Source organism: Canis lupus, chromosome 15 (genome assembly GCF_011100685.1).
Source record: "Canis lupus familiaris isolate Mischka breed German Shepherd chromosome 15, alternate assembly UU_Cfam_GSD_1.0, whole genome shotgun sequence".
Taxonomy (NCBI): Eukaryota; Metazoa; Chordata; class Mammalia; order Carnivora; family Canidae; genus Canis; species Canis lupus.
In genome coordinates, this window is record NC_049236.1 from 35,584,625 (window position 1) to 35,607,455 (window position 22,831).

Below are 22,831 nucleotides of genomic sequence, written 5' to 3' on the forward strand. Positions count from 1 at the left end.
GTGAGGGAGGGGCACTCCAAAAGGATCTAGCAGAACAAATAGAGGGAGATAAGACTTGGGTTCCCCATACATGTGAGCCTCAATGCAAGCTTGCCAGATTGTTCCCTTCCAGAACAACCACAAACCCAAACCACAGGCATGCTGCTAAGTCTGTCACAATGAGAAAGAAGAATCTACTGTTACTACCATCTGGGGGATAAGAAAACTGCTCCAGTGCAGACTGAGAAGGTAAGTGGTTTGACACATAAGAAGTTAACTGGTCTAGGAAAGCCTGAGAGCAGAGGCCTAAAACACAGGTTTGGGACACCCACTCCTCTTTTCTCATACTATACAAATCCAAACCAGGAGCAAATGCCAGCAATAATAGGACAAGAATTTCTACATTTCAGGTACCTGTTCCTCAGCTCTCTATAAGTAGGTTTCCATTTCAACTTGTACCCTAAAATGGTTCCTGCTGAAATCACTGTTGATCCTCCTAAGACAAACCCAATGGATGATTGATTTTTATTTCTCATTCACTTGGCTTCTCTGAAAGGCTCATCTTATTACCATTCCCTCCATTTTGAAACTCACTTTCTTTGAATGTCATCAATTGTAAGAAACAGAAAACTCTCTAGCCTTTACCTAAGGTCTCCGAAAGAGAAGAAGTGGCAATCTCCAGCTGTTCCCAGAACACCAACCCACCAGCTAGGGGAGCTGCTGCCTCTGCCAGATCAGGAAGGTGTGGCCTACAATCACCCCTGGAGCTGTGGGGCTCAGGAACAGTGCACTAAAGCTGTGAGATTAGAGCCTGAAGCTGCCACGATTGTGTCTCAGTGTCTGTGATGCTTGTGGCTGGAAAATGCAGCCCTTTATTTTCATCTTCCAAATCTTTTATGAATACATCTAATGAACGGGGTTTACTATGCATTTAGAAATCGAATCTGCAAGGGTGTCTGGAAATACAGTTTTTAGCTTTCCCACCCCTGTAGTACAGAGGCATACAGGAGGAAGGGGAAAGAAATGGATCTCACCATGTCCACCACAGTGACGTGGTTCTCCTACCTCTCAACCTGCCTCTAAAGTGTTGGTTTTCTTGGCCCTCTCCTGTTTTCATTCTATCTTTTTTAGTGATTGATTATCCATCTCAACACATAAGCCAAAAAACTATACTATGAATTTTGCCTCCTAATTAACTTGGAGCTCTCATCTATGTTCTATTCTTGCCAGCTTAGTTCAGTTCATGATATCTTGGCTAGATCACTGCAATTATCTTATGGTTGATCTCCCTATACCATATATCCAAATAGTCCCCCAGGAATAATCAATATAGAACAGTTCTCAACACAAGTGAGTACATCCTTTCTTGGGGGGTATTCACAGATGTGCATGGGCCTTTTGACTAATGGCATAATAGGCATTTAGTTTGTGGGGACTAAGGATGTATAATGCAATGGTCCTGAATAAATAAGAATTATCACCTCAAATGCCATTAATGCCTTCTTGAGAAACAAGAATTTCTAGAATCAGGATTTCATGAACCACTAAATAGAGTTGTTAAAACTCATCAAACTATACACTTAAAATGGATACGTTTTATAAAACAATAAATCATACATCAATAAAGTTAATTTTTAAAAAGTAAATACACCACCTCACACCCAATAGGATGGCTACTATTTAAAGAAAAACACAGAAAGTGACAAGTGTTGGGAAGGATATAGAGAATTGGAACACTTGTGCACTGTAAATGGGAATGTCACATGGTGCAGCTGCTATTGAAAACAGTATGGTGGCTCCTTGAAAAATTAAAAATCTAATTACCATATGATCCAGCTATTCCACTCTGGAAATATATCCAAAAGAATTGAAGGTAGGATCTCAAAGAGATATTTATTTATTTATTTAAAGGTTTTATTTATTTATTTATTCATGAGAGACACAGGCAGAGAGAGAGAGGCAAAGACATAGGCAAAGGGAGAAGCAGGCTCCATGCAGGAAGCCTGATGTGGGACTCGATCCCGGGACTTCAGGATCATGCCCTGTGCTGAAGGCAGGTACTAAACCGCTGAGCCACCCAGGAATCCCCTCAAAGAGATATTTATATACTCATGTTCCTAGCAGCATTATTCACAATAGCTAAAATATGGAAGGAATCCAAGTGCCCATCAACAGATGAATAGACAAATAAAATGTGGCATATACATATAGTGAAATGTTATTCAGTTTTAAAAATGAAGAAAATTCTGACATCTTATACAGTGTGAATGGACTTTGAGAACATTATGCTAAGTGAAATTAGCCAGTTACAACAGGATAAGTACTGTATGATTCTACTTATATGAGGTATCTACAACAGTAAAATTCATAGAGCTAGAAAGTAGAATGGGGGTTGCCAGAAGCTGGGAGAGAGTGGTATGGAGAGTTGTTGTTTACTAGGTACAGAGTTTCAGTTTCACAAAATGGAAAAGTTCTAGAGATGAATGGGTGGTGATAGTTGCATAATAATATGAACTGTGAGCTTATGCCACTGAGGTGTACACTTAAAAATGGCTAAGATGCTAAGTTAAACACAGAGGTGCCCTGGTAGCTCAGTTGGTTGAACGTCTGCCTTCCCCTTGGGTCACGATCTTGGGGTCCTCTGATTGAGCCCCACATTGGGCTCTACCTGCTTCTCCCTCTCCCTCTGTGCTCTCTCTCTCTTGTGCACACTCTCTCTCAAATAAATAAATATTTTTTAAAAAGTTAAACACAAACAAACAGCAAATCATCCTATGCTCCTTCCAGTAATTATATAAATGGGGCCATTTGTGTGCAATTGCTTGCTCCTTCAGCTCTCTATAACAAATACAGACCATGTTGGAAGAGAACATTAATTCTAGAATAACATGAAAACTGAAAATTACCTTTGCCTGTAATATCAAAATAGTGACGATTTCACACTTACATCTTTGTCCTGGGTTGTGGATATCATATGCTTGCCCTTCACTCTATAGGCCTTGAATAACTCCCTGGCCTCTGCAGAGATGGGATTGACATCAGGGAATGGCTGAAAGAGAATATTAAGCTCTTTTCAGATGGCATAGTCATAAAAATCCAGGGAGGCAAGATCGTTTACTGTAAAAGCACTATTTGTGGCAAAAATTATACCACGTCAGCATATTTGAAATAAGCATGGTATTTCTACGGTATAACCAAGAGTAACACAGTTTTGATGTCTGTCCCTAAAACTAAACGTCTTTTTTTTTTTTTTTAAGATTTTATTTGTTTATTCATGAGAAACAGAGAGACAGAGAGGTAGAGACACAGGCAGAGGGAGAAGCAAGCTCCATGCAGGGAGCCCAACGTGGGACTCGATCCCGGGTCTCCAGGATCATGACCTGGGCTGAATACGGCGCTAAACCACTGAGCTACCCAGGCTGCCCAAACTAAAGGTCTTTCATTGAAGATTCATACATGCTGTGTAATATGTGTTTCATTCACATAAATGCACTCAAAATTTTAAAACCTTCCAAAGTTTGATCAAAGTTAGTCAAATTAGCTCAATACTTTAACTAGGTAAAATTAGAGATACTGACATTTGAGTGTCTCAACACTTGACAAACAAAAGCTTTAGCCTAAAATTCCTCAGCAGAGATTTAGCACAAGTGTGAAATGCTTATTAAGAAACATTATTCTGAGCCATAGTTTTTACAATGCTCATCTCTTAGAGTCTTTAGAATGCTACTTTTGCTTAAAAATAGTGACTCTAGGGGTACCTGGGTGGCTCAATCAGTTAAGTCCTTCTCTTGATTTCACCTCAGGTCATGATCTTGGGGTCCTGGAATCAAAGACCATGCCCAGTTGGGCTCCCCACTCAGCAGGGAGTCTGCTTTTCTTTCTCTACCTCTCCCCTTGTCCCTCCTCCCCCAATATATAAACAAATCTTAAAAAAAAAATAATGACTTTAAATCAATTGAATCTCACTTTAGTTAGAAACAATATAAAAACCTCACATCATTTATAGAAATCACAGATTATATAAATGCAAAAAATTCACCCAAATCAGAGACAGGAAATTAATTCTCTCCAAAGCTTAGGAATCATGACCTTAGAAGAAACTAGGTGTTCATTTTTCTCGCAAGTCTACCTTTTTCTAACCTCCCATCATTCCAGTTATTTCACAGGTAATGTCCAGGAACAGCTCTGACAGGATTTTTAAAAAATTAACTTAATTAATTCATTAAAGTAATCTCTACACCCAGTGTAGGGCTTGAACTCACAACCCTGAGGTCAAGAGTAGGACACACCTCCTATTGAGCCAGCCGGGTGCCTCAACCTTAGCAAGATTTTTAATTAGCCAAGATTCCAACATCTTTACTATAGCAATTACCAGGAAATACTAAAAGTTAAGAATCTAAAATCAGTCAGCATTGCTCTTGCTCTGGTCTGCACTGAGGTGGTGGCATGAAGATGTTTTAAAAAACCTCTGGACCTACCTCCTCAGGTAAGGATGAAGGAAAAAACTTGCATTTTACAGGTGCCAGAGATAGCTTTAGACTTTGAGGATGCCATTGGTAGACCAAGGTGATGGCAAAGCGCCCGGAAATCTCCACTTTAATGAACTTGTTCACCTGGGGGCAACATAAAGGATTGTCATTTCCTACACAGAATTCTCATGCTCATAATTCAAATGGAAATCTTAAGACATGTGTATGACGTGTGGAAGGAAATTTGAGATCGATGTTCACAGCTTCATTCTGGTTCCATTAAGTCAGGGATAGGTTTTAGGTTTTGTGTTGCAAATTATTTTTAATTTTTTTTTTTAGATTTTTAAATTTATTAATTCATCACACACACACACACACACACACACACACACACACACACACAGGTGCAGAGACATAGGCAGAGAGAGAAGCAGGCTCCATGCAGGGAGCCAATGTAGGACTAGATCCTGGGACTCCAGGATCACGCCCTGCCCTGGGCTTAAGGCAGGTGCTCAACTGCTGAGCCACTCAGGCATTCCTTGTGTTGCAAATTTGTGTGTTGTTATGACTTCTTGAGGGAAGGAAGGCAATTAATGGGGTCATGTCTTATAAAGAAAGTCAGATTCACTTTAGATTGAGAAAATTCTGGGTCAGTTTGTAGGTACTTCTGAGTTGTAATTCTAGCTCTTGAGACAGTCTCTCATAAAATAGAGTTGACAACATCTAATTCCATTGATGATGAGGAAAGTCATTAATGGCTGTCAAGGGCTTAGAAGTTTTACAAGTCTTACTATTACTGGGAAGCTTATTAAAGCTGGAGAGATTTTATAAATGACAAGGATAGAAAAGTAATGATGAACAACTTTTAAAGGTCAAGTGAACACCTGCAGATTTGCAAAGCATATTTTTAAAAGGCTTGCTGTAGATAAAGCGTGGTAGTTAATTGTTCTAAGAATGCATGGACTTTTGGTTGGTTACAAGCTACACTCCCCTGCTTCCTGAAGCTTCTGCCTGAGGTAATCTGAACTGAATAATCTATCCTATTAGGTATCCTGGTTTTTTTTAGATGAGGAAGCTGACTCCTGAGTGTCAGGAAACTTGCATGTACAGGCTTGCTGGAGCAGTTTCTCTACTGACTCTTTACTTTCTTTACTTTCAGAGCTAAGCAGTACTTCTTTAAAAATGGCAATCCAATCAGGATACATGGCCACTGTGGATGATTTTGTAAACTGTCTAGAACAGAGACCTGGAGGTACTTTTCACACAATAGTGTGTCCAGTATAAATATGATATGAGCCATAAATGTGAGCCACATAAGTAATTCTAAATTTTCTGGTAACTACATTGAAGGGTAAAATGGAGGTGAAATTACTTTAAAAAAAAAAAAGATGTTATTTATTTATTCATGAGAGGCACAGAGAGAGAAGCAGAGACATAGGCAGAGGGAGAAGTAGGCTCCCTGCGGGGACTCCAATGTGGGACTCAATCCCAGGACCTTGGGATCACGACCTGAGCCAAAGGCAGACACTCAACCCTGAGCCACTTGGGTGCCCTGTGGGTGAAATTACTTTAAAAAAACATTTCAAAACTAAATATATCCAAATATTAATGTTTCCATGTGTAACTAATATAAAAATTATCAATAAGATACTTTACATACTTGTTTTTTATACTAAGTCTTTGACATCTGGTGTGTAGTTTACACCTACAGTGTAGTTTGAGGGACCACAGCCACGGTGTCTAGTGGCTGCCATATTGGGCAGCATAGCTCTTTATAACTGGTACCTCTAAGGTTGGTTGTACAGGACACCTGCACAGCCATATGCAGTGGCCCTGGACACAAAATACAGCACACACATAAAGTAACTATTTATGAACCAATAAATTCTTGCACAGAGGTTACAGACTGGCATCTCAGAAGTATTTGGTTTAGTCATGTTAGAGTTTGAATTAATTGCCAACTTTGAAATATCAGGATATTTCATCAAAAAAATCTTTTTTTTTTTTTCATCAAAAAAATCTTAATTCATGGCTTTTTTTTTTTTAATTCATGGCTTTTAAAAAATCATAAAATATAGCAGGCCTAGGCCCACATTCCCATGTGGCAACAGTGCTTTGGCCCTCACTAAAGGCTGTCTCCTTTGGGGTAGGGAGGACACTTACTTTCCAGCTCACAGAAGTTCCCATTGGTAAGCTCACTCTTACATTATCTGAATTTCTGACCCTGGATCTGACAAAAATGCACATTAAGCTATTTACAAAGCTAATTCTGCAGAGTGAGACTCAGGGGACTTTCACTTTGAATATTATATATTGTCCTATTTTTAAAATATTTTTATATTATACACAAAATACTATCTAATGATAATTTTTAAAAATTACTGTTTAAAGTAACTGCTTGGGGTGCCTGGGTGGTTCAGTCAGTCTGATGCTTGACCTCAGCTCAGGTCTTGATCTCAAGGTCATGAGTTCAAGCCCTGGATTGGCTTCCATGCTGGGTATGGAGCCTACTTTAAAAGAAAAGGTAACTGCTGCTTAGCAAAGACAAATCCATAAGAAAGAACCTACTGAAGTAGGGGCACCTGGGTGGCTCAATCGGTTAAGTGTCTGACTCTTGGTTTCAGCTCAGGTAGTCATCTCATGGGTTGTATGATTGAGCCCTGACTTGAGCCCTGTGTGGAGCCCCATGTGAGGCCCTGTGTCAAGCCCTGTGCTCAGGAGGGAGTCTGATTCTCTCCTTCTCCCTCTCCCTATGTCCTTCCCCTCTACTCCCAAATGCATATGCTTGCTCTCTTTCTCAAATAAATAAATAAATAAATAAATAAATAAATAAATAAATAAATAAAATCTTAAAAAAAAAGAAGCAAGTGAACTAAAAAAACTGAAATAAAGATTTGTCAGGTTAATTGGCTGGTATAGACACCCAAACTGAATAATTCAGTCCTCTCAATCCTATTTTCCCCGATAGTATATTTTAGGAGCTTAAAGTAAATTATTGGTATGGCATAAGAAATAGATATAAGAAGGATAAATTGTAAAATAATACCCAAATGTCAACTGGATCATCAAGTTTTCCCTTTGAAGGCCACATCCATTCCCTTACGATTTTTCTTTTTTTGCTGATCACCAGGCCACCATCCTGATTAAACATCATTGATATTATTTGGCTACAAAAAAGACAGAAACGTGACTTATTTAGAACCAGAAAAATTCATGGACTCATTGATTTGACTGAGGCAATGAAAGTCACCAGGTCGTAGCCTTTAAGGATTCCTTCCCATCATATTTTTGGAGGATGTCATCTTGCCTCTACCTGAGTATTTTTCTTGAAGGGAAGGTTGATATATATCTGCTCAAATGATCAAGATTCCCCTTTCTGAGAAACACTGTTTTCTATTTTGGCAACTCCCCATTTATACAGTCATAGGAATGGGCTCTGCTGGCCGATTATTGTATCATGTGGTACCACCATCTTGGCTGTGGCTCATTGAATCAGGGGTGGACATTTGCCCATGAATGTGTTCTAAATGGTTTTATATATATATATATATATATATATATATACATACACACACACACACAAGGCCATGAGAAACGTGGTAGGCATAATGCATTCAGGGGACTGAAAGAAAGCCAGTGTAGCTAGAGTCTAGAGTGGTATGAATGAGACTAGAGTGACTGGCAGCCAGGGGCCATGTGCAGGGCTTCCTACACTGTACCATGGATTTTATCTTAAGAGCAAAAAGTCATAGAAGGGTTTCATAACAGCAAAGAGGTGACATGATCAAACAGATTGGTAAGGAACCAAAGTAGGTGCTAGAGACCAATTCAGAGGTCAGAGGGAAGATAGTAGCTTGGACTGGGGCTGGGATGAGAGAGATGGAAAATACATGTATGGATTCAAGAACCATACAGATTTGGAAAGATGAGATTTGGGTGATGAAGAACAGGAGGTGTCAGTTTTATCTTCCCTATACTTTATATGTCTATCAGTGCAGCCTAGCATTTTATTAGCTTTTCTGGATCAGTAGCATCACACTATGTGTTCATTTCTAAGTTGTCTTTGTATCTTCTTTCTTTTCAGCACAGCACCTGGCAGAGTAGGGGCTTAAAGTCTGACCTGCCCTGACAAAATGGATTCAATTTAACAAATACATATTGGGTAATTATTGGATGTAAGACACCACCTAGGCACTGTTAGGCATTGAGGGGTGCCTGGAATGAGGTGCTCAATCTGTTCTCAGGGCATTTTCAGTCTTATGATATTAATTATTTTGATAAATAATATTTACTGGGAACCTACTATCTGCCAAGTCTTAAATATCTCCTTTTAATAGGCAGTGTTTCTGGGATGCCTAGGTGACTCATTTGGTTGGGTATCTACCTTCAGCTCAGGTCATGATCCCAGGGTCTTGGGATGGAGCCGAGTCAGGCTCCCTACCCAGCAGGAAGTCTGCTTCTCCCTCTGTCCCCCACCCCCAGCGCTCGCGCGCGCGCTCTCTCTCTCTCTCTCTCAAATAAATAAAATCTTTTTAAAAAATAGGCAGTGTTGCTTCATGGTTTCAAAACAGTGTAGAGCCAGATGGTTAATGATGTTGAACTTGGCTCTCCTATTACCTAATTGTGTGAGCTTGGACAGATTTCTTAACCTTTCTGTGGCTTAGTTTCCTTGTCTTTTTTTTTTTTTCCTAGATTTTATTTATTCATGAGAGACAGAGAGGCAGAGACAGAAGCAGGCTCCATGCAGGGAGCCCGACATGGGACTCGATCCCAGGTCTCCAGGATCATGCCCTGGGCTGAAGGCGGCGCTAAACTGCTGAGCCACCCAGGCTGCCCAGTTTCCTTGTCTTAAAATTGGCAATACAACAGCATCTACTTCACAGAGTTGTTGTAAGAATTAAATGAATTAATAATGTAAAGTGCTTTCAACAGAGCCAGGCACCTTGTAAGTTCTCAAGAAGTGTTGGCTTTTGTTATTAAGTCCTCACAATTGGACTCACTTATGGACTCATATGGGTGCTATGAGTCCATTTTCCAGATGGGGAAACAGGCTGAGGAATGTTGGTTAATAGAATACATGCAGCCTAATGTAAAGTCAGGAAGGAAAAAAAACAAAGTTCAGTAAGGGAGTTCACCATCTAATAAAAGATTCAGAGTAGGTGATAGTATAAAAGGGGTGCTTTTGACTTAAGGAGGAAGCCTGCAGTCTAACAGATGGACAGGAGGAACAAAGCAACCAACCTAGTACAAACATCAGGAATAGAAGTTCCACTGCTTGGACACATGGAGGGCATTCCTCTCTTGAACAGCCTTTCACTCACCCTGGGCAGTCCAGCCGTCAGCTGTTCTCACTCCTTGGAGGAGCCTCAGGGGAGACCCGAACTGTCCACTGGTGCACTGCGATGGGAGTTATCTCCCTACAGGCCCAGTGTTTCTTTACACACTGGATCCTGGCAACAGGGGTCCCAGCCATGCCCCCCTTTTATTCATTTTCCTGCTGGTACAGGTTGCTGAACCTTCTCATCAAGACACCCCTTTGGTGGGATGACAGATGTGCAAGAGGAGGATTGGTTTAAAAGATAATTAATGATTAAATAATGAAGTCTCTTTGAAGATAGTTTTTTTTGTTTTTGTTTTTGGCTTTTCTCTTTCAGAGGCTTTAGTTCTGAGGCAGACCGTATCCTTTCCCAAGGAATGGTGTATGATGCCCACGATGAAACTGCACAGGGGCAGTACTCAGACGTGAGGCTTAGTGTTTTGGGCTTCTGTGACGTTCCCAAAATATCATCAGCAGATGGTGTTGTATTCATTTGCTAGTTACCATCAGCAAAGAAGACAGGAAGAGGATGAGGATGACAGTCACTCCACAGCGGCAAGTGGGGGGAAATCCCCTCCTGTTTTATGAATATAATCCTCATCTTGGACATTTAATTTTATGTAACAAATAGTCAAGGGGACAATTTCCCAGTATAAGCTTAACTCTTAAGCAATAGTAAAGCCTGACCAAGGCACTAAACATTCCGGTTTTTACCCAGAAAGTGAAGATTTGAGATATACTTTTATTTCAATTTTAATATTGTTGACTTGTTGGGACGCCTGGGTGGCTCAGTGGTTGAGTGCCGGCCTTCGGCCCAGGGCATGATCCTGGAGTTTCAGGATAGAGTCCCACACTGGGCTCCCTGCATGGAGTCTGCTTCTCTCTCTGCCTATGTCTCTGCCTCGCTCTCTGTGTCTCTCACGAATAAATAAATAAAATCTTAAAAAAAAAAAAAAAAAAAGAATATACAACAAACAGAACCAATGAAATCTTTAAAAAAAATATTGTTGACTTGTAATTCTGTAAAATTACCTGTAAATTAGTCCTAAAGGAGATCTCAGAAATCATGTGGCCCAATCTTTTGCATCACCCACTATTCTTTTTTCATTTATAGGTTTTATTTTAAATTTAACATGATTTAATGACAGGGGAATTTAAAAATATTCACACGATTTTGCAAACAAAGAGTACAACATTTAGGTCCAATGTTGATGCAGGCAAAAGGGAAACAATGACATCTACATTAATGATGCAATATAGGACAGCAAATTACATATTAATGTTTTGAGTTCTTTCTTTTTTTTTTTTTTAATATTTTATTTATTTACCCATGAGAGACACAGAGAGAGAGAGGCAGAGACACAGGCAGAGGGAGTAGCAGGCTCCATGCAGGGTCTCCAGGATCACACCCTGGGCTGAAGGCGGTGCTAAACTGCTGAACCACCCAGGCCGCCCATGTTCTTTCTTTTTTTAAGAGATTTTATTTATTTATTTATTTATTTATTTATTTATTTATTTATTTATGAGAGACACAGAGAGAGGCAGAGACACAGGCAGAGGGAGAAGCAGGCTCCATGTAAGCAGCTCAATGTGGGACTCGAACCTGGGAATCCGGAACCACACCCTGAGCCGAAGGCAGACGCTCAACCGCTGAGCCACCCGGTTCCCTTGAGTTCTTTCTTTCTCTTTCTTTCTTTCTCTTTCTTTCTTTCTTTCAAGGTTTTATTTTTTTATTTATTCATGAGAGACACAGAGAGAGAGAGAGAGGCAGAGACACAGGCAGAGGGAGAAGCAGGCTCCATGCAGGGAGCCTGACGTGGGACTGGATCCCAGGTCTCCAGGATCACGCCCTGGGCTGAAGGCAGCACTAAACCCCTGAGCCACCCGGGCTGCCCAAGTTCTTTTTTATATATGACAGCTTTATTAAGATATAATTCACATGTCATACTATTCACGATTTAAAATGTACAATTCAGTGATTTCTAGTGTATTTGCAGAATTGGACAGTTATCACCACAATAAATTTTAGAATATTTTTATCACTCTCAAAAGAAAACCACATGCCCATTAGCAGTAACTCCCCATTCTTCCCTCCCCTAGTCTCCCTGGCAACCACTAATCTCCTTTCTATCTATATAGATTTGCCTATACAGGACATTTCATACAAATGAAATCATACAATATGTGGTCTTTGAGACTGGCTTCTTGCACTTAGCATAATGCATTCAAGGTTAATGCATATTGTACCACGTATCAGTCCTCCATTTTGCTTTATGGCTAAATAGTATTCCATTGTATCAATAGACTACATTTTATTTATCATTTATTTATCAATTGAGCTCTCTTTTTGGGGATGTGTTAAGGGTGTTGCAATGAATGATTATAGGACCTCCCAAATGGAGTCTCAAATTTAGCTCAGACTTTAGGACATGAAATACTTTTTTTCACTGGGAATTTAAAATGCCTGTCATAAAAAGAAAAAGAGAAAACTAAGCAAACGTGTGATTGGATGTATGTGTGGGGATTTAAATCCACTATATTTTGAAGAATAAATAAAAATGTTCTTTGCTGTAGATACACTGATAGAAGGGGTATGAGGTTGAGAAGAGAATTTTAATTTCCGTGCAATACAATTTTTTTGTGATGTCCATGAATTACTTTTATGTACAAACAGTAATATACCCTCCCTCCTACATCATAGTGCACTTTCTTATTGAGAAGCTGTAAATAGTTAATTCTCTGGTTAGAGTTGCAGAAAGCTTCAGCAACCCTTAGTCAGAGACAGTATTTTCTGTTCGTTAAAGGAAAGTGAAGTCTCACACAGGAGTGAATTAATTAATAAGGATTTAACATTAATAAACAGTACTTAAGCAAAGATTTTGACTCAATTATCAGAATATTCATGCAACAAATGGGCATCTCAGGATAGTCTGGCGCTCTAGAGTCTGGAGCAGTAGGGTCCAGCCTGCAACTCAGGCCTAGTGCTGCCAGTTAGATGTTTAGATGTTTTCACCTTCTTAGTTATGTAAAACCAAACACTAATCCCACATGCCTCTGAACAAATGTCCTTTGCAGTTTTCTTTATATCAGTATATTGTAGAGGATTATTTGGAGTTTATCACCATAGACTATAGGCTTAGACCTTTTTCTTTTTTAAAATATTTTATTTATTTATTCATAGAAACAGAAAGAGAGAGAGAGGGAGGGGCAGAGACACAGGCAGAGGGAGAAGCAGGCTCCATGCAGGGAGCCTGACGTGAGATTCGATCCCTGGTCCCCAGGATCACACCCCAGGCTGCAGGCGGTGCTAAACCGCTGTGCCACCAGGGCTGCCCAGCTTAGACCTTTTTTTTTTTTTTTAATAATTTATTTATTTATGATAGTCACACAGAGAGAGAGAGAGAGGCAGAGACACAGGCAGAGGGAGAAGCAGGCTCCATGCACCGGGAGCCCAACGTGGGATTCGATTCTGGGTCTCCAGGATCGCGCCCTGGGCCAAAGGCAGGCGCCAAACCGCTGCGCCACCCAGGGATCCCCAGCTTAGACCTTTTTAAACAATTCTTTTTTATCTTCACAACTCTCCCGAGTGTCATTATATATTGATACCTAGATTAGGCTGACCCTATCAGACTATTAAGAAACAGATTCAGGAGCCAATACTAGGAAAAACTAGCTTCCATAAGGGAGTTATGCCTTAAAGGGTTTTTTTTTTTTTTTTTTTTTTTTTTTTGGTCTGGGTGAGTTGCATATTATATCATAGGGTTATTTGTAAAAGACAAAATTAGAAAAGATATACTTCTACAATCTGAAAGGGATCAGAATCCACAGTTGTTACAATATATTATCTAGAATATCTAGCTTCAGTAAAAAATTATAAGACATGCAAAGAAATAGGAAAATGTGGCCTACACATAGGGAAAAAAGCAGGAAATAGAAGCTATCTTTAAGAGGTGCAGATGTTGGACTTACAAAGACTTTAAGTCAGCTAATATAAATATGTTTAAAAAAAACTAAAGGGAATAATTTTTAGTTGAAGAAAAATAGGATTATAATGACTCCTCATTAGGGAATAGAAACAAAAAGAAATTTAAAAAAAACAATGTGGATATTTTGGAATTAGAAAGTACAATAATGGAAATGAAAACTTCGCTACCCTGTTTGAGTTGACAAAAGAATCGGTGAACTTGAAGATACCTCAGTAGGGATTATCCAGTCTGCAGAACAGGAAGGAAAAAGAGTGAAGAGAAATAGAATTTCAGAGTTCTGGGGTGCCTGTGTGGCTCAGTTGGTTAAGCACCTGGGTCTTCATTTCGGTTCAGGTCATGATCTCAGGGTTGTAAGATTGAGCCCGTATTGGGCTCCACACTGGGCATGGAGTCTGCTTGGGGTTCTTTCTCTCTCCCCCGCCTCCTCTGTTCTCTCTCACTCCCTCTCAAAAAAAAAAGAATTTTAGGGTGCTATGGGGCCCTATTAAAAACACTAACATATATGAAACAGGATTAAATATTTAAAGAAATAATGGCCCAAAGCTTCCCATGTTTGATGAAATACACTAATATATACATCCAAGAAACTGAACAATTCAAAGTTCAAAGAGATCCACACTTACATTGTAGTCAAACCATTAATAAGCCAATGACAAACAGAAAATCTTGAAAGCAGCAAGAGAGTAATTAGATAAATAATGAAATGCAGATGAGCCTACACATAGTAAGTGCTCAATAAATATTAGGTATTTATGAATTAAATCTTCAAGCTTAGAGGAGAGTCCTTGTCTAAGAGTACATACAAGAATGAAAATGCTGATCCAGGGCAGCCCGGGCGGCTCAGCAGTTTAGTGCCGCCTTCAGCCCAGGGTGTGATCCTGGAGACCCGGGATCGAATCCCACGTCAGGCTCCCTGCATGGAGCCTGCTTCTCCCTCTGCCTGTGTCTCTGCCCCTCTCTCTCTCTCTCCTCTCTGTGTTTCTCCTGAATAAATAAATAAAACTTTAAAAAAAAAAAAAAGAAAATGCTGATCCAACTTTAGCAAAACATGACTTCTAAGCTGTTTTCTCAATAGCAAGGATAATTATGTGATATTATCCACAGTCTAGGCAAACTTTAACCTACAGACCAAATTTGGCCTGCTGCCTGTTTTTGTAAAAATATTATTAGAACACAACCATGCCCACGTGTTTATGTGTTAGCTATGGCTGCTTTCATGCTACAGTGGCAGAGTTGAGTAGCTGCCATAGAGACTGTATGGCATGCAAAACCCAAAATATTTACTATCTAGCCCTTTATAGAAAAACTTCGCCAGTCCCTGGTCCAGGTACTATTCTCTCTTCCACTGACTATCACCACATCTTTGGAAATCCTCCTGCTGCCTTGCCCTTTCCCACTGGATCAGATCCTTACAGATTGCTGACCCAAATCAAGTTCTATCTACTTGACTGTTGATTGCCTACCTCACGTCCATTCCCTATCCCTCCCTCCCTTCCTTCCTTCCTTCCTTTTTTTTTTTTTAATTGCCCCTTGTTTGTTTAAGAGCCTTCCTCCCTTTTGAACAAATTCCTGTTCATTCAGCTCTTCACCCTTCACTGAGTCCATCCCCATTTACAGGGGTTAGATGCTGAGTATCCAAGCCCATAGGTACATGGCATTCCCTTGACATTGGGCCTATGACTAAATTGGTCTAAAGAGACTGAAAGGAAGGACATATACATATATATATATATATATATATATATATATATATATATATAGTTTATTCTGGAAAAAAAGTTTTTAACTCCTAGACATAAAAAAGAGCATGTAGCCACTGTCACTAGTCGCCACAAAGGAGAACCACCTTGAAGGAAAGGATGCCAAGGATAGCTGAGTGGAGAGATGAAAAGAATCTGGATCTTTCATGAGACTCTTGGGTAGCTCAGTGGTTGAGCTGAGCCTTAGGCTCAGGGCATGATCCCGGATAGGGGGGATCGAGTCCTGCATCAGGCTCCCTGTGAGGAGCCTGCTTCTTCATCTTTTTGTGTCTCTGCCTCTCTCTGTGTGTCTCTCATGAATGAATGAATGAATGAATGAATGAATAAATAAATAAATCTTAAAAAAAAAGAATCTGGATCCTTCATGACATGACCAAATCACAAATTATACTGTATCTAGAGTCTATCCTCTCTATAATTTGGAGTAGAATTTTCTATTATTTGCTATAGCAAAGGATCCTAACTCTACTTTCAGCAACAAAACAAACAAACAAAAAAAAAACCTCTAACTGCTACAACCTTTTTGATTACAATTTCTATGACTGGTTTTTATAGAATTCCATCTATCCTAGCCTCCCCACTCCCCACCATCCATTCCCAATAGCTTGACACAAATATTCCCAAGAGTCTTATTCACTCACTATTCAATCATTCAACAAACATTTATTAAGCACTCACTATATACTAGGGACATAGTAAGTATTTGGGAACAACGGAGTGAACAAGATATAAGTGATCCCTCCCAACATGGAGCTCAGATACTAGTCCATAGACCCAATAAATGAACATTTCATTTCAGATCATGATTAGTGCTAAGAAACAATAAAGTCATCACTAGAATAATGGAAAGGAGAGGCCTTCTTAAAATGGATGGTCAGAACAGGCTTCTTTTGGAAAACAGTCTGGAAGTTCCTTAAAAGTTTAAAAATTGAGTTACCATATAACTCAGCAATTTCATTCCTAGTTATCTATTGAAGAGCAATGAAAACATATGTCCACACAAAAACCTGTGAATGTTCACAGTAGCATTACTCATAGTAGCACCCAAAATGGAAGCAACACAAATATTTGCCAACTGATGAATGAAGAAATGAAAGGTAGTATATCTATACAATGGAATATTATTTGGCTGTCAAAAGGAATGAGGTTTGGCACATGCTGCAACATAGATGAACCTTAAAAGCCTAATGGTAAGTGAAGAAAGCCAGTCACAAAAGACCATATATTATATGATTCCATTTATATGAAATATCCAGAACAGACCAATCTATAGAGGCAGAAGGTAGACTAATAGCTGCCTAGAGTTAGAGGTGAGAGTGTTGAAGAGTGAGTGGATGCTAATTAGTATAAGGTTTCTTTTCAGGGTAATGAAAATGTTCTAACATTAGATAATGGTAATGGTTGCAAAACTCTGTAAATATACCTCCCAAAACCTGTAAATATACCTCCACAAAACCCATTGAATTGTGTGCTTTAAATGGGTGAGTTTTACAGAATATAATTTTTCTCAATAAAGCTATCTAAACAAAAAGGAAAAAGAAAAGCTCTCTCCAGGGAGGTGACATTTAAACTGAGACCTGAAAGATAAGAAACCCGTCTTGCAAAGAGTTGGGATGAGAACTTTCAGTCCCAGGAAACAAAGGCTATGAAGACCACAAAGAGAGACAGAAATTTAGTAAACAAGGGGGTGAGTGGTAGGAGATGAGGTTGGAAAGAGGCTAGTACAGGAAAAAGGTCTTCTGAAAGTTTCAAAGTCACCAAGTTCCATTTTGATACAAACTCTCATTGGACAACAAAATCCACACGGAAGTCTTTATGAAATAGTTAATAGTGAAACCCCCGGATGAGGCAGCAGGTGAAGAGCTGTTAATTCCAAATGCTAGAGCTGCAAAACACCTTGTCATGAAGAAAAGAAGCATCAAGTTTCAAAAGGGAAAAGTATTTAAAGCATCATTAGCCTATACCTGGGGAATTCCATTAAATTACTTCCATCATTGTTTTAAATATCAATTTCTAGGAGATATTCACAGATATTCTAGTGAGTCCAAGAAGAATTCACATTTCCAGACAGTTAAGAATGTAGGGATCCTATAGAATACCAAACAGGGAAAGAAATCATTAACACAATATAAATTTCATAGTATCTGAACTTTGTGAGCAGTTATAGATAACGTACTTGAGACCTGAAATAAAAGGGCATGACCAACCCAGGTTGAATCATCTACAGACTATAGCAAGGAATCAGAGGATGACACAGAATTCCAAGTGAGAATATAGGAACATCTGGACCAAAATCAGGAGAAAGAAGATAATCAATCGTTGCAAATTTTCATGAACATTCTTGAGAGGAGGGATTGGATGTTAACATACTAATACTGTTAAGTGATCATTTTATATATTCATGATTCTCAAATTCTACTACATGCAATTGATTAAAATAGAATCAGGGATGGAAAGATACAGAGAAAGAGAGAAGTCATAATTTAGATTCAAGTGTTGCCCTTGTGATCAATTCCAACAATGGCCACAATATTTTGCAGCTTCTTCCAAGAAAAGTATGTCTATTTCTTCACTCCTTGAATCTAGGTTTGGTCACATGACTTGCTTTAATCAAATGAGTCCTTAGCAAACATGATATTAGAGAAGACTTGAAAATTGTGTATGCACTGAGATTTATCTTTACTCTTACTGCTTTGGAACATAGCTACCTGTCAAGAAGCCTGAGCTTAGCCTGCTAGATACTGCTAGATACTTAGCCTGCTAGATACACAAAGCCCAATTTCTCTGTTGCTCCAACCTATTGCTAGATACATCTAACCGATGCTTATTACCAAATGATTATGTTTATGATTACTACTACTCTTTATTTTGTTTAAGAGAAGGATAGAGAGAAGGGGATTGGAGGAGCAGAGGAAGAGGGAGAGAGAAAATCTTAAGCAGACTCCACTCCCAGTGCAGAGCCCAATGTGGGGCTCGATCTCACAGCCTTGAGATCACGACCTGAACCAAAATCAGGAGTCGGAAGCTTAACCACTTGTACTACTATGGTGCCCCTGATTATTACTACTCTTATTATTACTCATATGTTGTGTTCTCAGCTTTCAATGTATTAAAGGTTGGAAAGAGGAAAAATAGCATTGGGGTTAGAGTCTGAAAACTGACTTCAATGTTTTTCTCTACCATGTAGCCTGGGAAACATTATCCACTTTCTCTGAGCTTCACTTTGCCTTAGCTAGGAATTACACCTAATCATGATAGTTCCTGGGAAAACGAGAAAACATGAAAAAGTGCCCTCAACATAAAGCGATATATATTAGCAGTCAATAAGGGTGAGATGTTTTAACTGAGCTCTCCAGAAACAATTTCCAAAGAATCTAACTTTAATGATCCCTGGAAAAACTGAGTGAAAATACATTTGTACTTCATGAAAGCAATTGTTACTTTTCCACTTTGTGGTGTCACAGAATAAAATGTTCATTTAAAATGCCATAAAACTAGGTAGTATTTATTAATCTTTCTTTTGAAACTGTTGAGCTACTAGGGCTGGGAGAGGGAAAGAGTTTTTTGAAAGTATGCACTTTCTCTGCCTTTGAAATGCTTCCAGATTCTGTCATCATCTTTTCATCTCAACATCAAAGTTGGGAAAGGCTCTACACATGGAGGGCAGGTATTTACATGCCACTCACCAAGGCACTTTGCTGCCCCATCTGTCTCTCTCTATTTGCATCTTGAGAATCAAGCATTAGTTTTTAAATTTATTTTTAGTTTTTTGTGGACCTATACTCTTTTTGCTGGTAAACTTCTGTCACATTCAACAGGTGATTTGGCTCATAACAGTTAGGAAAGGGGCTTCACCCAAAGCATGGTCATCATATGAAATGCTTAACATGCCAGAAACACATAAAAGCATATCTATGAAATGGTTTTAAAAAGGGACGAGGGGGATCTTGCTTTCTGGATGACCTAACCTTCAATTCCCATCACCTTGAAATCAAGAGAATTCAAAACACAAAAGATGGGAAAATAAGAGATTAGGGCTCATTCAGAAAAATTCAAATTCAGCAAATCTGGAGGATGAGTTTACTGACATGGTGCCTTAGTTCACTGAAAAGCTGTCATATGAATAGGCTACAATGTCAATCTCTTCCTAAAGCTTTGAAGGCTAGAAAATGTTTTTTTAAGCCCATATTTTATGGTTTTCTTTTATTTGCTGCATATATATATTTAAGTTAACTTTGGTCAAAATTTTCCATCTGTGGTGCTTTAAATATGAATCACCAACTAAACTGAAATTAAGTACATGGACGGCGAGCAGGCAGAGGTATGAGGGTACGTAATATCTCAAATAAAGGTAAATATAAAGGAACAGTAATTATTGTGAGTTGCCATAGTGTACCTCCCAAATTCCTGGTCACCTTGAATCTCAGAATGTCATTTTATTTGGAAATAGGGCTTGCAGATATACTTAAGACTTCAAGATGATTTAGAATGGGTCCTAAATCCAATGGCTAGTGTCCTTGTAAGAAGAGGAGAGGTCACAGAGAAAAAAGCAATATGAAAATAAAGGTAGAGATTGGAGTGATCGTCTGCAAGCCAAGGAACACCAAGGATTGCCAGCAACCACCAGAAGCTAGGAGAACTACATAGCATGGATACTCTCTCGGAGCCTTCAGAAGGAATCAACCTTGCCAGTACCTTGATTTCTGACTGTTGTCCTCCTGAACTCCAGAGAATAACTTTTTATTACTTTAAGTCACCCAGTTTATGGCAATTTGTAATGGCAGCCCCAGACAACCAACAATAAATTAACACCTGCTGAAGGTGGTGGTCTTGAAAAAGACCTGCAGCTTCTGCCTCCTGCACTTGTTTGGCTGTGGACATTTTGACATTGTTACCTGACTCCTTTAGGCTACCTCTCTCCTTACTCTGACACCTAGTGGCATACCTTTCCCTCCTTTTCCTGATTTCCGAAATATGAGATAGGGAGGGATTCGAATTGGGGAAAGCTGCAGGTGGAAAGCAGGGGGAGCTTTGGATCAGGCACCGGTTAGGTTCAGGAATATCACTGGGATAAGAAGTTGAGATCAAGATCCTCATGGGCAATTTCCAAGGACAGATAGAAATTCCAGTATTATTAAGAACAGTATAGGTCTTCCAGGTCAGACTCCATTCTTAGTATTGTATCTCTACACTTAACCATCTCTGACTTTACAAAGAAATATTAGCTATGGCACATTTATGGCACATTTCCTAAAGCAGTATAGAGCCATAACACTTTAAAACACATAATTTCATAGTCCCTATGATGGCATCTCTCAGTGTTGTTCCTGCCTGTACACTGTCACATGTGCACACATTCTCAGCCTTGGTAGTCTCAAGACTCCCCACTCCACACACTCTCTGCCCCCTCTTCCTGCCACACAGCATCACCATTTCGTGAACTTTTCAAATCTTTATCTATTGACCTATTTCCATCTATCTATCCATCAATCCATCCAACCATCCATCCATCTATATATAAAAAAAAGCCACTTTGAGTTATGACAGACATACAAAAGCTGTACATATTTAATGTATACAACTAAATGATTTGGGAGATAAGTATACATCCATGAAACCGTCACCACATTCTATGCCATAAACATATCCATCACATTCAAAACTTATCTCTGTCTTATCATCCCTATCTTAGGATGCCCTAAGAACTTACATAGTAATTTGTCTTATTTAGGTCTTCACAACCATACTATGGGATAGGCACAATGTATATACATAAATTTTAAAATAATATTTATTTTTTATGATTATAAAAGCAATAACGCATATATATTTCTTGCTAAATGACTATAAATATTGTGTATAGATTGCCATGTTTTTATGGTACAATATGTAAATGTATATACATACACACACACACACACACATATATACATTCTAAGTATTTACACTGTTCATGTACTAATCACCCTTAATGGGAATGTTATGTAATGTAGTGGGAGAAATTTGCACTGTACCCTCTCCCCAGTCTTTCCTCCTTACCCATGGCCTTCTCCTACTCACGTAGATCTTGAACATCACCTGTGGTTTCAGGAAAGTGTTGTGAAAATAAAAGTGTCAAATTCTTGGCTTTTGGAGTAAAAAAGCTGAACTCTAGACACATGGCAAAAGGGATATGGGAGACTGCAATCTGTCAGGAGCAGATTTTCCCACCCCGAAGGAGTGGGCATGGAAAGGAATGTCAGAGGTAAGAGAGTTCAGCAGTAGAGACCTTTAGAGAAAAAGCTCTGTGCCATCCTCCTGAAGCCAAGTTGCAGGATGGGGTGGGGGTAAGGGGAGCTCAGTAGAGGCCCCAGGTGAATTTGAGGTATGTGAAAGTCTGGGTAGGTGGTGAGCCTTGGAACTGACCTCAGGCTCAACATAATTCAAGAGTAAGAGAATAGATACTGCATGGGGCTCTACATGGATGGGAGTAGGACAGTCTCAATTTTCCCATGTTCAGCATAAGACAGAGCCAGACAAATGTTTCCTGTGTGCTGAGAAGGATGTGAAAGCATCTGAGAAAGAGTTTGGTCTTGAAAGACCTTATAACTAGAGTCAGAGGGATGCACCCATGAGCTTCAGAGACCAATCACTGCAGACCATTTGGAATGAAGATGTTTAAGAACAAAACAGTTCCCCAACCACTAATGTCTTCTCATTTCATCAGCTCCTTGGAACTGAAATAAACTCTTAGGGCATGGATACCAGCATTTTAAGTTTCTGCCTAGAAATATACCTAGAAATTAAATTGAGGGTTTAAAAAATGAAGTTGTATTTCCTGCTTATTTGAACATGTGGACTAAAATTTGTATCCATGATAAGAAGACCTTATTCCTCAGCCAGTAGATTTTTGGGTTGGCCTCTCCACTCACAGGAAATTATGAAGATTCCATCTCCCTTCCCTTGGTTAGAATAAATTCATCTTTGTCTTCTCATCGGGTTGATATTTTGGTGACATTTTCTGGGAGCCAGCATTCCAGAGATCATGGTTTAATTTGGATTTGTTAAATATGCTCATACTTTTGGTTTTTCCCTCGGTCTAGACCACTTTCCCTATTGACAGCATGGTATGCCCCACATTACCATAGGTTTCTGCTCAAATGGCTCTTTATCAAAGAGTTCTTCTTTAGCCATCAGTACAAAATAGCAACTTCCTATTCCCACGAATCTACTTCCCCTTATCCAGCTTAATAATTGATTTTTTTAAAGTCCTCTTTATCACCTGATATGGTGTATATTTGTTTGTTTTTACTGTCTGCCTTCACTAAAATGTAAGCTATA

At 39.2% G+C, this 22,831-nt stretch overlaps 1 protein-coding gene across 4 annotated transcripts in view; it reads right to left on the minus strand.

The window, feature by feature from the left end:
• The window catches only part of LOC102151430 (uncharacterized protein C3orf20 homolog), a 98,062-nt gene that overhangs the window by 51,678 nt on the left and 23,553 nt on the right, over positions 1–22,831 (minus strand). For all 4 annotated transcript variants that reach the window (XM_038558688.1, XM_038558685.1, XM_038558686.1 and 1 more), the window contains 3 exons: positions 7,495–7,615; positions 4,458–4,592; positions 2,927–3,028 (listed from right to left, as the gene is read on the minus strand). In XM_038558688.1, coding sequence (XP_038414616.1) covers positions 2,927–3,028; positions 4,458–4,592; positions 7,495–7,615 — 358 coding nt within the window. The remainder of the gene's footprint in view (positions 1–2,926; positions 3,029–4,457; positions 4,593–7,494; positions 7,616–22,831) is intronic.